Source organism: Notolepis coatsorum (assembly GCF_963971535.1).
Source record: "Notolepis coatsorum genome assembly, chromosome: 18".
NCBI classification, from domain to species: domain Eukaryota; kingdom Metazoa; phylum Chordata; class Actinopteri; order Aulopiformes; family Paralepididae; genus Notolepis; species Notolepis coatsorum.
This window is the reverse complement of record NC_140182.1, coordinates 72,775,810-72,789,863: the sequence shown is the minus strand read 5'-3', so window position 1 is coordinate 72,789,863 and position 14,054 is coordinate 72,775,810. Positions and strand designations below refer to the sequence as shown.

General features: G+C 47.9%; 1 protein-coding gene across 1 annotated transcript in view; it reads left to right on the top strand.

Annotated features, from left to right (window-relative positions):
• Positions 1–1,302: 1,302 nt before the first annotated feature.
• shank3a (SH3 and multiple ankyrin repeat domains 3a) overlaps positions 1,303–14,054 on the top strand; it is a gene marked incomplete at both ends in the record, with an annotated part of 84,260 nt that continues 71,508 nt past the window's right edge. Inside the window, one exon of the mRNA XM_084335241.1 lies at positions 1,303–1,678. Within this exon, the coding sequence (XP_084191367.1) occupies positions 1,303–1,678 (376 nt within the window). The remainder of the gene's footprint in view (positions 1,679–14,054) is intronic.

Here is a 14,054-nt window from a genome sequence, read left to right as displayed (position 1 = left end):
AGATCCCATAGCCCGGAGGAACGTTAGATTAGAAGATTAGATTAGACTAGATTCAAATGTATTGTCATTATACAGCACAAGTACAGTACAACGAAAATACGTCCAACCAGAGTGCAAATGTAACAGTAAAGTGTAACAGTAATGTACAAGTGATTAAACTGGGTATAACATTTATAATTAGTACTACTGACTAATAGTGCTAATCAGATGTATGTATAGTGTTGCAGTATAGGTATGAAGACAGATATAAAGACACTATGGTAGTAAGCCATACTGGCCAGCAGCGCAACTAGTAAGAGAAGCTAAGGGATATGTACAGATATAGATTATAGAAAAGGATTATAAGCAGGTATGTACAGTATATGGTATCAGGGGCGTATCTAGACCCAGCACTCTACTGGGGCACAGGGGGGCACCAAGGTATGTGAAGCTGGCGCGCAGAGCGCGCACACGAATTATCTTTTTTTGCCGATTTTGCCCGGTTTTTGGGCGAAAATTGGCAGATTTTGTAACTATTTTATTTTTAACTTTATTTTGGTTTTAGGGTTAGGGTTAGGTTAGATGCATCCGTCTGTATGGAGAATGGGAGGGGTTTGTCTGATGTTAAGGCCTTGAGAACATCACCCTCTGCCTTTGTTCTTCCTAAAGTCATTTTCTTCACTATTTTGGAATCATGTAGAATCCTTTGATTGAGCTTGTTTTTTTTAAAGAAAAAATGTATCATTTAGATGCCTTTATTTCATATTCGACGCAGACGGTAGGCTATAGCACATTTTGTTTGGTTTTCAGTTTTCAATCCATAATAAGTTAACAGAAAAAATAAGTACACAACCACATTATTTCAACCTAATAAAACGATGTTTATTGTCATTGTTTTAAGAACACAAGGTGACTTGGTAATACTCACATTTTGAGTAAAAAGAATCCCACTGGTCACAATGGTGACCGTAATAATGTTTTTGTTATAAGGCTCTGAAAATGTTACTGAATGATGTATCAATGTATTTCCAGCTAAATTGAAATAATAAAGGGTCTCAATTAAATATGTGTAGTGTCACATGACCATAACTCAGTCGTCGCAAGGTTTAACTGAGGCTGCGTTAACATGATGGCACACCCTCCTCCAATCCCTCCACCGGAGCAAGGCCAGAGAGAGAGAGAGGAGAGGAGAGAGAGAGGAGAGAGAGAGAGACACGTTGTACACGTTTCACATCATATATATATATATAATGCCTGAGCACCTGTACGACCACTCCCACTTAAAAAAGCAGGCAGTGGGCATGTTTACAAAAACACTAAAAGATGTGGCACTGGGCCGTCAAAGCCTCCATCTTACACCAGCCAGAGGACCTCCCAGGAACCCCCACTACGCCCCAGACCCCACCAGGAGCCAAAGACCTCCCAGGAACCCCCACTACGCCCCAGACCCCACCAGGAGCCAAAGACCTCCCAGGAACCCCCACTACGCCCCAGACCCCACCAGGAGCCAAAGACCTCCCAGGAGCCCCTACTACGCCCCAGACCCCACCAGGAGCCAAAGACCTCCCAGGAACCCCCTACTACGCCCAGACCCCACCAGGAGCCAAAGACCTCCCAGGAACCCCCTACTACGCCCCAGACCCCACCAGGAGCCAAAGACCTCCCAGGAACCCCTACTACGCCCCAGACCCCACCAGGAGCCAAAGACCTCCCAGGGACCCCCACTACGCCCCAGACCCCACCAGGAGCCAAAGACCTCCCAGGGACCCCCACTACGCCCCAGACCCCACCAGGAGCCAAAGACCTCCCAGGGACCCCCACTACGCCCCAGACCCCACCAGGAGCCAAAGACCTCCCAGACATCCATCCAGACCCAGCGCACCCCACAGACCCCCCGCTTCACCAGAACATCAACAGCTCCAGCAGCAAAACCAGACTGGCCCTGGCCCAGGCTACTACCCCTCAACAAACCAGAGACTCTTAATTAAGACAACATTTGTTAGTTAAAAAGAAAAGCTAGTTAAAAGCTGAATTAGTATTGATACTTTATATTGTTGAAAGAACTTTTTACATATTGTTCAAAATGCATCAGCTCTAACAATGTTCTCGATAACCAAACACACACATTTACAAAATACAGTAAACACCGCATTTTAGTTCAACGTTCGTACCTCTCTTGACATGTTTACGCCGTAATATTTGATGTTTTATTTTATGATGATATTTTGTATGTACTTATATCTGTTTGTAATCCATGTTTATGTTCAATATTGCTTTGGCAACATGTAGAAGTACGTCATGCCAATAAAGCCATTTGAATTGTATTGAATTGAGAGGAGAGGAGAGGAGAGGAGAGGAAAGGGAGAGAGAGAGAGAGAGAGAGAGAGGAGAGAGAGAGAGAGAGAGAGAGAGAGAGAGAGAGAGAGAGAAAGAGAGAGAGAGGAGAGGAGAGAGAGGAGAGAGAGAGGGAGAGGAGAGGAGAGGAGAGAGAGAGAGAGAGAGAGAGAGAGAGAGAGAGAGAGAGAGAGAGAGAGAGAGAGAGAGAGAGAGAGAGAGAGAGAGAGAGAGAGAGAGAGAGAGAGAGAGAGAGAGAGAGAGAGAGAGAGAAAGACGATCAAGTTAACACGCCATGTGTAGGAAAATAAACAGCTGCCGCAGCCTACCTGAGATGCCTGGCACTGTTTTGCTTACTTGGTCCCTTTAAGCTGCACACCGGAGCATCTTTTAATCCAGCTGTTTGCTGTTCTCTGATATTTTCGGACATTTTGTTGATGCGTCGCTCGACACTTCGAGCTGACATGGGGATATCTTTTATCCTTGATTTGATTGTCTCTTTGTTTGGCAAGCCTTCAACATAAGTACACACAGCACAGTCCTTCTGACACACAAACCCGTAGTAGTCTGTCCACGAGGGCTGGAATGCCCGAATTTCTTTTGCTTTAACTTTCTTAGCTGGAGGGGTTGCCATCATGACAGAATGCGACCGCAGCACTGTACCTGTGAACTGCGCGAGGCCAGCTGACTGCTGGGATGTGCCATGTATTAGCTGTCATAGGGGTGTGCGAACCAGTCAACTTACAAAAAAGAGCATGTTGGAGGATTTCAACAAGATAAATGCAACAACAGTGCAAAATATTTCACTATAATATTTCAAAGCGAAGTAAATCAAATAATAATAATTATTTGATCAGTGGGGCACAGCTGATCAACAGTGGGGCCCGTGCCCCACTGACAGTGGTCTAAATACGCCGATGTACGGTATATACAGCATTATTGTACATGCTATCATGCAGAGTTGTATGGGTTATACGCAGGTGTATATAAGCTCCATTGCAGTGCCAGGTCAGGTGGGCTCTAGTTGTTACTGAATGTGTTAGGTAACAACTTAGGTGAGGGAGACTAATGTGTACAATTCCACCAGGTCACTGAGGGGACACAGAGCTAGCACGCACATACACACCTGCACATGGACACACACACACACACACACACACACACACACGCACGCACGCACGCACGCACGCACGCACGCACGCACACGCACACACACACACACACACACAGCACGTTTACTGCTATCTTCTTGTCTTGGTGATTGTTTGGCCTCATCACTCTCAGGCTCACTGTGGTCATTCTGAACCGGGACCTTCATGACACTAAAGACGGCGGCAACAACGAAACCACTTGCTGCAAAATAAACATATTCATAGAAGATTACTTTAAGTGTGATGGGATTTAATTATAGTGGAATTATACTTTACTTTATTTTGAGGTGAAATGTTATTTTTAGAGAAGGGAGATGGAGGGAGAGGGAGGGAGGGAGGGAGACGGGCGCGGCAGGGATGGAGGGAGGAAAGGATTTAGGAGTCCATGAGGCCCACGAGATAAGTTTGTCTGTGTGTGTATGTGTGTGTGAGAAAAGAGGGAGCGAGAGAGAGTGATGTACCTCTTGTGTCCTTCAAACAAGGACAGTCTTTACCTCCTGTCCAGAAAGTGCTGCAGGTCAGGCAGAGCAGCCTCTCACAGCTGATGATGTATAGAGCGATAGAGCTCAGCCAGCCTGTTAAAGGGATAGTTCTGATAGGTACAGACAGCCTGTTAAAGGGATAGTTCTGATAGGTACAGACAGCCTGTTAAAGGGATAGTTCTGATAGGTACAGACAGCCTGTTAAAGGGATAGTTCTGATAGGTACAGACAGCCTGTTAAAGGGATAGTTCTGATAGGTACAGACAGCCTGTTAAAGGGATAGTTCCCCGCCAACAACAAGTTTACTCGTTATTGGGCGCAAATCGTTATACTCGCCACGAGTATACTCGTTATTTGATCGTTTTTCCTTTTATTCGATATTTGTATTCATTATTCATCCAGGGACCTTCGTGTTACCATAGGGAATGAGTCTGAGGTCGCCAAAGTGCAATACCGGCCGCATCCAGCTAGATGGGCGGTATCGAGCACCCTTTGTAACCTTGTATCTTGGCCTGTGGAACGGCCAAATGTCTCCGGTTTAATTGTTCCTGTACTTACCACAACTGTTATCGATTGGCCGTTCTGTTCTATTAGCTCAGCAGTCGTCTCCGCTTACTGTGTATCTTTATTGAGACAGTAGGAATGTTGTTACAAACTGGGTGTTGTCAGTGACAAAAAGGGAATCCACACATGAATCAATTTCCAAAAGAATAATTTATTTAACTCAAATAAACCCAATTAAGCCAAAAATAAGTATTTTGAGATTAATTGTGTGCCTACAATTGTTTTAAATTTGAACTAAATTGTCAGGCGGGTGCATGTCTGTCGAGCCCCACCTCATATGAAGCACTGCAGGGAAGAGGAGATGTCCACCAATGTGGTGCTGAACGTATTTTCTAGGTGTCTTTAAAACCAATAAATCAACACTAAAAAAGTGTTAATCATCAGTAATGTCTGCAGTGTATGGATGAGTGAAGTGTAAGGTGTGTGAATGTGCAGCAACAACACTGGCTAACCCCACATGGCAGGTGGAGACCTGGGGACGAGCTAAGCAAAGCAAACATGGAGGAGAAAAAAGGGAGAGCTGTTAACGTGACCTTAAATACCACCTTAAATACCCTGAGTCCTAATGACTCAGATGAGGCAAGTTGGCTTGACGACCTGCCCCACTCTGCCAATCACTTCCCAGGAAGGGAAAGAGGACAGCAGGCAGAGAGGGAGGGGCAGTCACAATGTTGAGAGGAAGACAGAGTATGGAGACACAGGAGAGAAGGTTCTTTATTGAGCCAATAGGAAGACTGAGGGGGAGACAGAGTAGGGGAGACACAGGAGAGAAGGTTCTTTATTGAGACAGTAGGAAGGTTGAGAGCGAGACAGAGTAGGGAAGACACAGGAGAGAAGGTTCTCCTCATCTCTCCTCCTCTCTTCTCCTCTCCTACCCTCCACTCTCCTCTCATCTAGTCTCCTCATCTCTCCTCTCCACTTCTTCTCTCCTACCATCCACACTCCTCTCCTCTTGTCTCTTCATCTCCCCTCTCCTCTCTCCTCTCCTACCCCCACTCTCCTCTCTCCTCTTCTCTCCTACCCACCACTAACCCTCCTCATCTCTCCTCCCCTCTTCTTCTCTCCTAACCTCTCCTCTCATCTCCCCTATCCTCTCCTCTTCTTCTCTCCTACCCTCTCCTCTCTCCTCTTCTTCTCGCCTACCCTATCCTCTATCCTCTTCTTCTCCCCTACCCCCACTCTCCTCTATCCTCTTCTTCTCTCCTACCCTATCCTCTATCCTCTTCTTCTCTCCTACCCTATCCTCTATCCTCTTCTTCTCCCCTACCCTCCACTCTCCTCTCTCCTCTTCTTCTCCCATACCCTCCACTCTTTTCTCCTCTCCTTACATTTTCTTCTCTCCTACCCTCTCCTCTCCTCTTCTTCTTCCCTACCCTCCACTCTCCTCTCCTTTCCTCTCCTCTCCCCTCTCCTTTCCTCTTCTTCTCTCCTACCCTCTCCTCTCCTCTTCTTCTCTCCTACCCTCTCCTCTCCTCTTCTTCTCTCCTACCCTCTCCTCTCCTCTTCTTCTCTCCTACCCTTCCCTCTCCTCTCCTCTTCTTCTTCCCTACCCTCCACTCTCCTCTCCTTTCCTCTCCTCTCCCCTCTCCTTTCCTCTTCTTCTCTCATACCCTCTCCTCTCCTCTTCTTCTCTCCTACCCTCTCCTCTCCTCTTCTTCTCTCCTACCCCCTCCTCCTTTTCTCCCTACCCTCCACTCTCCTCTTCTCTCCCCCTCTCTTAATACCAACTGGCACCAGATTGTACCAAGTAGTGGAGGGACATGAAGGCAAAATCAAGTTTAAGTTTCAACAACTTCATGCAACATTGTGCTTAAAAAGAATTGTGTGCCTACATTTGAACTGAATTGTCAGGTGAGTGCAGGTCTGTTCAGCTCCACCTCATATGAGGCACTGCAGGGAAGAGGAGCTGTCCACCAATGTGGTGCTGAACCTATTTTCTAGGTTTCTTTAAAACCATCTCAACATTCCTACTACTACCAAAAGTGTGTGTGTGTGTGTGTGTGTGTGTGTGTGTGTGTGTGTGTGTGTGTGTGTGTGTGTGTGTGTGTGTGTGTGTGTGTGTGTGTGTGTTTGTGTGCGCATGTGTCTGTGTGTGATGGATGGAGGTGGAGGAGGGGTTATCTGTGCTATCAGGGTCCTACCTTTAGATGCTCCTGGCTGGAGAGAATAGACGCCAGTGGTGATGAATGAGCTGCATTACACACACAGACTGCATCTGCTACTACTGCCCAGTGCACGCACACGCGCGCACACACACACACACACACACACACACACACACACACACACACAGGTACATGCACACACATACAAGAGCACACATACGGAACCCTCTGAAGTTTTTGACTGCATTTCTAGTGAGGGGTGTAAAAGGCAGACTGTGTTCTTGTGGAGATGAGTGCTGCTGAGTCATCTCTGACCTTCAGTCCAAATACCACCTCCTTCACCTTTCCTCCAGAGTCTCCCTGACCTCCTAACCAGCTCTTTATAAAATATCATCCACCTCTCCCCTCTATATAGTTCAGTAGTGCTCCTCTATATAGTTCAGTAGTGCCCCTCTGTATAGTTCAGTAGTGCACTCTGTATAGTTCAGTAGTGCCCCTCTATATAGTTCAGTAGTGCTCTATAGAGTTCAGTAGTGCCCCCCTCTATAGTTCCGTCTATCTATCTAGGTCGTCCTCGGACGGGCCCTCCATCGGTGCTTCCAGTCATCCCGATCATCCATGCATCTGGCTAGCTCGCCGGTGCTTTCTGTTCCCACATCTCTCCTGAGTACGTCCACGTAGGTTAACGTGGGACGTCCTCGTGATCGATGCCCGTGTGTTGGTTCCCACAGCACAAGTTTGCTGGTTGGCATCTCATGGTGTCTCTGGCAGTGACCTGCCAGCCTCATTCTCCTGACTGCCACTTTATCGCTCACCTTTAGCACCCCCCCATACAAGTTTGCATTAGTGACATGCTCATCCCTGTTGATGTTGAGCACCACACGCATCATTCTGGTGTAGCACCCATCCAAGGACTTCTGCAGGGTGGGCTTCAAGGTCCAGCATTCACTGCCATACAAAAGGACAGACTCAACTGTTGCATGAAAGAAGTTGAGCTTGATTTGACGGGGGAGGTTGGATTTCCACACACTGGTCATGCCGTTCAGAGCCCTCCACGCAAGTGCCTTCCTCACTTTAAGGTCTTGCTCGGACGAGTTGACCCACAAGCCCAGGTACTTGAAATCCGTAGTGCTCCTCTATATAGTTCAGTAGTGCTCCTCTATATAGTTCAGTAGTGCTCCTCTATATAGTTCAGTAGTGCGCCTCTATAGAGTTCAGTAGTGCTCCTCTATATAGTTCAGTAGTGCTCCTCTATATAGTTCAGTAGTGCTCTATAGAGTTCAGTAGTGCGCCTCTATATAGTTCAGTAGTGCTCCTCTATATAGTTCAGTAGTGCTCTATAGAGTTCAGTAGTGCTCCTCTATATAGTTCAGTAGTGCTCTATAGAGTTCAGTAGTGCGCCTCTATATAGTTCAGTAGTGCTCCTCTATATAGTTCAGTAGTGCTCTATAGAGTTCAGTAGTGCTCCTCTATATAGTTCAGTAGTGCTCCTCTATAGAGTTCAGTAGTGCCCCTCTATATAGTTCAGTAGTGCTCCTCTATAGAGTTCAGTAGTGCGCCTCTATAGAGTTCAGTAGTGCTCCTCTATATAGTTCAGTAGTGCTCCTCTATATAGTTCAGTAGTGCTCTATAGAGTTCAGTAGTGCTCCTCTATAGAGTTCAGTAGTGCTCCTCTATATAGTTCAGTAGTGCTCCTCTATATAGTTCAGTAGTGCTTCTCTATATAGTTCAGTAGTGCTCTATATAGTTCAGTAGTGCTCCTCTATATAGTTCAGTAGTGCTCCTCTATATAGTTCAGTGGTGCTCTATATAGTTCAGTAGTGCTCCTCTATATAGTTCAGTAGTGCTCCTCTATATAGTTCAGTAGTGCTCCTCTATATAGTTCAGTAGTGCTCCTCTATATAGTTCAGTAGTGCTCCTCTATAGAGTTCAGTAGTGCTCCTCTATATAGTTCAGTAGTGCTCCTCTATATAGTTCAGTAGTGCTTCTCTATATAGTTCAGTAGTGCTCTATATAGTTCAGTAGTGCTCCTCTATATAGTTCAGTAGTGCCCCTCTATATAGTTCAGTAGTGCTCCTCTATATAGTTCAGTAGTGCTCCTCTATATAGTTCAGTAGTGCTCCTCTATATAGTTCAGTAATCCTCTATATAGTTCAGTAGTGCTCCTCTATATAGTTCAGTAGTGCTCCTCTATATAGTTCAGTAGTGCTCCTCTATATAGTTCAGTAGTGCTCCTCTATATAGTTCAGTAGTGCTCCTCTATAGAGTTCAGTAGTGCTCCTCTATATAGTTCAGTAGTGCTCCTCTATATAGTTCAGTAGTGCTCCTCTATATATTTCAGTAGTGCTCCTCTCTATATTTCAGTAGTGCTCCTCTATATAGTTCAGTAGTGCTCCTCTATAGAGTTCAGTAGTGCTCCTCTATAGAGTTCAGTAGTGCTCCTCTATATAGTTCAGTAGTGCTCCTCTATATAGTTCAGTAGTGCTCCTCTATAGAGTTCAGTAGTGCTCCTCTCTATATTTCAGTAGTGCTCCTCTATAGAGTTCAGTAGTGCTCCTCTATATAGTTCAGTAGTGCTCCTCTATATAGTTCAGTAGTGCTCCTCTATATAGTTCAGTAGTGCTCCTCTATAGAGTTCAGTAGTGCTCCTCTCTATATTTCAGTAGTGCTCCTCTATATAGTTCAGTAGTGCTCCTCTCTATATTTCAGTAGTGCTCCTCTATATATTTCAGTAGTGCTCCTCTATATATTTCAGTAGTGCTCCTCTATATAGTTCAGTAGTGCTCCTCTATATAGTTCAGTAGTGCTCCTCTATATAGTTCAGTAGTGCTCTATAGAGTTCAGTAGTGTTCCTCTATAGAGTTCAGTAGTGCTCTCTATAGAGTTCAGTAGTGCTCCTCTATAGAGTTCAGTAGTGCTCCTCTATATAGTTCAGTAGTATTCCTCTATATAGTACAGTAGTGCTCATCTATATAGTTCAGTAGTGCTCCTCTATATAGTTCAGTAGTGCTCCTCTATAGAGTTCAGTAGTGCTCTCTATAGAGTTCAGTAGTGCTCCTCTATAGAGTTCAGTAGTGCTCCTCTATATAGTTCAGTAGTATTCCTCTATATAGTTCAGTAGTGCTCATCTATATAGTTCAGTAGTGCTCCTCTATATAGTTCAGTAGTGCTCCTCTATAGAGTTCAGTAGTGCTCCTCTATAGAGTTCAGTAGTGCTCTATAGAGTTCAGTAGTGCTCCTCTATATAGTTCAGTAGTATTCCTCTATATAGTTCAATAGTGCTCATCTATATAGTTCAGTAGTGCTCCTCTATATAGTTCAGTAGTGCTCCTCTATATAGTTCAGTAGTGCTCCTCTATAGAGTTCAGTAGTGCTCCTCTATAGAGTTCAGTAGTGCTCCTCTATAGAGTTCAGTAGTGCTCCTCTATATAGTTCAGTAGTGCTCCTCTATAGAGTTCAGTAGTGCTCCTCTATAGAGTTCAGTAGTGCGCCTCTATATAGTTCAGTAGTGCACCTCTATATAGTTCAGTAGTGCTCCTTCTCTGGTGGTGCTGTTGTACCTGGCAGCCGTCTATAGGCTGTAATAATCAGTAATGTCCGCTCCTTCTCTGAAGGGGGCAGAGCGTAGGGGTCTGGAGGGGGCAGAGTGTAGGGGTCTGGAGGGGGCAGAGTGTAGGGGTCTGGAGGGGGCAGAGCGTAGGGGTCTGGAGGGGGCAGAGTGTAGGGGTCTGGAGGGGGCAGAGTGTAGGGGTCTGCAGGGGGCAGAGTGTAGGGGTCTGCAGGGGGCAGAGTGTAAGGGTCTGGAGGGGGCAGAGCGTAGGGGTCTGCAGGGGGAAGAGCGTAGGGGTCTGCAGGGGGCAGAGTGTAGGGGTCTGCAGGGGGCAGAGTGTAAGGGTCTGGAGGGGGCAGAGCGTAGGGGTCTGCAGGGGGCAGAGTGTAGGGGTCTGGAGGGGGCAGAGCGTAGGGGTCTGCAGGGGGCAGAGCGTAGGGGTCTGGAGGGGGCAGAGTGTAGGGGTCTGGGGGGCAGAGTGGAGGGGGAAGAGAGTAGGGGTCTGGAGGGGGCAGAGTGGAGGGGGAAGAGAGTAGGGGTCTGGAGGGGGCAGAGTGTAGGGGGAAGAGTGTAGGGGTCTGGAGGGGGCAGAGCGTAGGGGTCTGCAGCGGGCAGAGTGTAGGGGTCTGCAGGGGGAAGAGAGTAGGGGTCTGCAGCGGGCAGAGTGTAGGGGTCTGCAGGGGGCAGAGCGTAGGGGTCTGCAGGGGGCAGAGCGTAGGGGTCTGCAGCGGGCAGAGCGTAGGGGTCTGCATGGGGAAGAGAGTAGGGGTCTGCAGGGGGAAGAGAGTAGGGGTCTGCAGGGGGCAGAGTGTAGGGGTCTGCAGCGGGCAGAGTGTAGGGGTCTGCAGGGGGCAGAGCGTAGGGGTCTGCAGGGGGCAGAGCGTAGGGGTCTGCATGGGGAAGAGAGTAGGGGTCTGCAGGGGGAAGAGAGTAGGGGTCTGCAGGGGGCAGAGTGTAGGGGTCTGCAGCGGGCAGAGTGTAGGGGTCTGCAGGGGGCAGAGCGTAGGGGTCTGCAGGGGGCAGAGTGTAGGGGTCTGCAGGGGGAAGAGAGGAGGGGGAAGAGAGTAGGGGTCTGCTGGGGGAAGAGAGTAGGAGTCTGCAGGGGGCAGAGCGTAGGGGTCTGCAGCGGGCAGAGTGTAGGGGTCTGCAGGGGGCAGAGCGTAGGGGTCTGCAGGGGGAAGAGAGTAGGGGTCTGCAGGGGGGCAGAGCGTAGGGGTCTGCAGGGGAAAGAGAGTAGGGGTCTGCAGCGGGCAGAGAGTAGGGGTCTGCAGCGGGCAGAGTGTAGGGGTCTGCAGCGGGCAGAGAGTAGGGGTCTGCAGCGGGCAGAGAGTAGGGGTCTGCAGCGGGCAGAGTGTAGGGGTCTGCAGGGGGAAGAGAGTAGGGGTCTGCAGGGGGCAGAGCGTAGGGGTCTGCAGCGGGCAGAGTGTAGGGGTCTGCAGCGGGCAGAGAGTAGGGGTCTGCAGGGGGAAGAGAGTAGGGGTCTGCAGGGGGCAGAGCGTAGGGGTCTGCAGCGGGCAGAGTGTAGGGGTCTGGAGGGGGCAGAGCGTAGGGGTCTGCAGGGGGCAGAGCGTAGGGGTCTGGAGGGGGCAGAGCATAGGGGTCTGCAGGGGGCAGAGCGTAGGGGTCTGCAGGGGGCAGAGCGTAGGGGTCTGCAGGGGGCAGAGTGTAGGGGTCTGCAGGGGGCAGAGTGTAGGGGTCTGCAGGGGGCAGAGAGTAGGGGTCTGCAGGGGGCAGAGCATAGGGGTCTGCAGGGGGAAGAGAGGAGGGGGAAGAGAGTAGGGGTCTGCAGGGGGCAGAGTGTAGGGGTCTGCAGGGGGCAGAGCGTAGGGGTCTGCAGGGGGCAGAGCGTAGAGGTCTGGAGGGTGTGTAGTTACAGGCTGTTGACTGGTGGTAAGAGGCTGCCTTCCCCTTCCTGCACGGAGCCTTAACGTGGATACATGCAGCGACGGCGAGTCAGCACAGCTCTTTAAGGAGTGGGAGTACATAGGCAGACCGGTACACAAACAGTATTTATTTATTTATTTGTATCCTAGGTTCTCCTGAGCATGGATGCTCTTTTTCAGCAACACCCTGCTTCACACTCACACATTGGGCCTCATTCACCAATACAATTCTTAACCGTTTAAGAGAAAAATAAGAAAAGCCACCGCTGCATTCATCAACAAGTTCTTAACGTCCAAATCTGTTCTTACCCAGGTCTATTGAATGATGAATCCCACTCATTCTTAATAGACTAGGCAGAATTTCAGAAAATGTGCTTGTATAAAGTGCTGAAGGCATTTCGTGTTTATTTTTGGTACACAACATTTCTAGGGGTATTAAGGGGTGCTGAATCTAAATCTGCTGTATACCAAGCTCAAAAATGTCAAATAAGGCCTCAAAATTGAGACATCCAACATGGCCGCCAGCGCCAGGCCCTCTCTCCACAAAAACAGGTGCTAAACCCACAGTTTTTATTCTACTGACATGAAACTTTGCACAGAACATCTGCACCTATGGAGGAAGAAAGTAGGAATATAGCGGGGGTGCAACCATGAGTAACTGGGTGTTTTTGACTGTCTAACTGTAATCTTTGTATAGGCGAGGATAAAAAAATGACATTTCTTCAGTGTTTGCAGGAATACTACAGCAATTTGGTAATAACTGTACAGTGTTGGACACCAACATTAGAATCCCCCAAGTCTTAGCTTTCTTCAGGTACCAAGTTTATGCAAGTAGCTCTTATAAATCTGGATATATAAGCATTTTAATGTAAGCATGCTGTTTTAGGCGAATTTTCTAAAAATAAATGGTGGGGCTTAATGAGTTAAGTGTGACTACACAAGGTACAAACCTGAATTAAATGTGCTTTTGTAAGTTTTCTTACATACATCAACAAGGACGTATTCACACCGGAGATTCAAGAATCCCTACTTGGCGCAGAACACTTTGGACAGGCACAACTGAACATGTTTGTGGACAAACGTTTGTGTGAACCTCCAGATAGTGACCAGCACCTGAACCTGAAATCACCCATTCGAAAGAACAAAGCCAAGACATTTGCCTCTTTGTATGAAGTTGTGCAACTTTCCAAGAACAAGCAAAACACCATCAAAGTGGACAGGCTCATCACAGCTTACAGAGCAGGTCGTAAGGTAGACCTTGACAATATCCTCCAGCATGAGCTCATGCCCATCCCACCATCTCTGGCCACAACTAACGGGAGTCTACATTCCACCAACAAGTCTGTGTTAGCAAATATACTGACGAAACAAGTTAAAACCCCTGCAGATCTTACCCTTCAGGGACCCAGCTGCCTGGTCATTGATGGCCAAGCTCTGGTAATGGCACTCGGAAAGCCACCTGACACTACAACATTTGGTGACTATGCCAACAAGTTCACTGACACCGTGTTGAAGATGGGAGCAAAATACTAGAGGGTAGATGTCGTCTACCATGACCAATCCATCAAAACAGGCACAAGGGTGAAACGCAAATAGCGCCACAGACCAGTACATTGTGAAATCGTGTTAAACTTCAATATGAACAGGCTGACTCTAGAGCTATGTGGCAGGGCCTCAGAACGATGACAGATTACAAAGGCACCTCCCTCAAACTGAACAGTGACATCCAACTGGCAAATGATCTCAATACCTTCTATGCAAGGTTTGAGGCTGGGAATAACAGCACCAGCCTACAAACCACTGCAATGGAGGGGGGGGGGGGGGCACTGCTGATGGAGACTCAGTGTTCAGGATAACAGAACATGAGGTGAGGAGGACGTTTAAGAAAGTGAATATCAGGAAGGCAGCAGGACCGGATAGTATCCCCGGCCGCGTCCTAAAGGTCTGTGCCGACCAACTGGCCCCGGTATTCACTGACATATATAACCTGTCCTTAGAACAGGCTG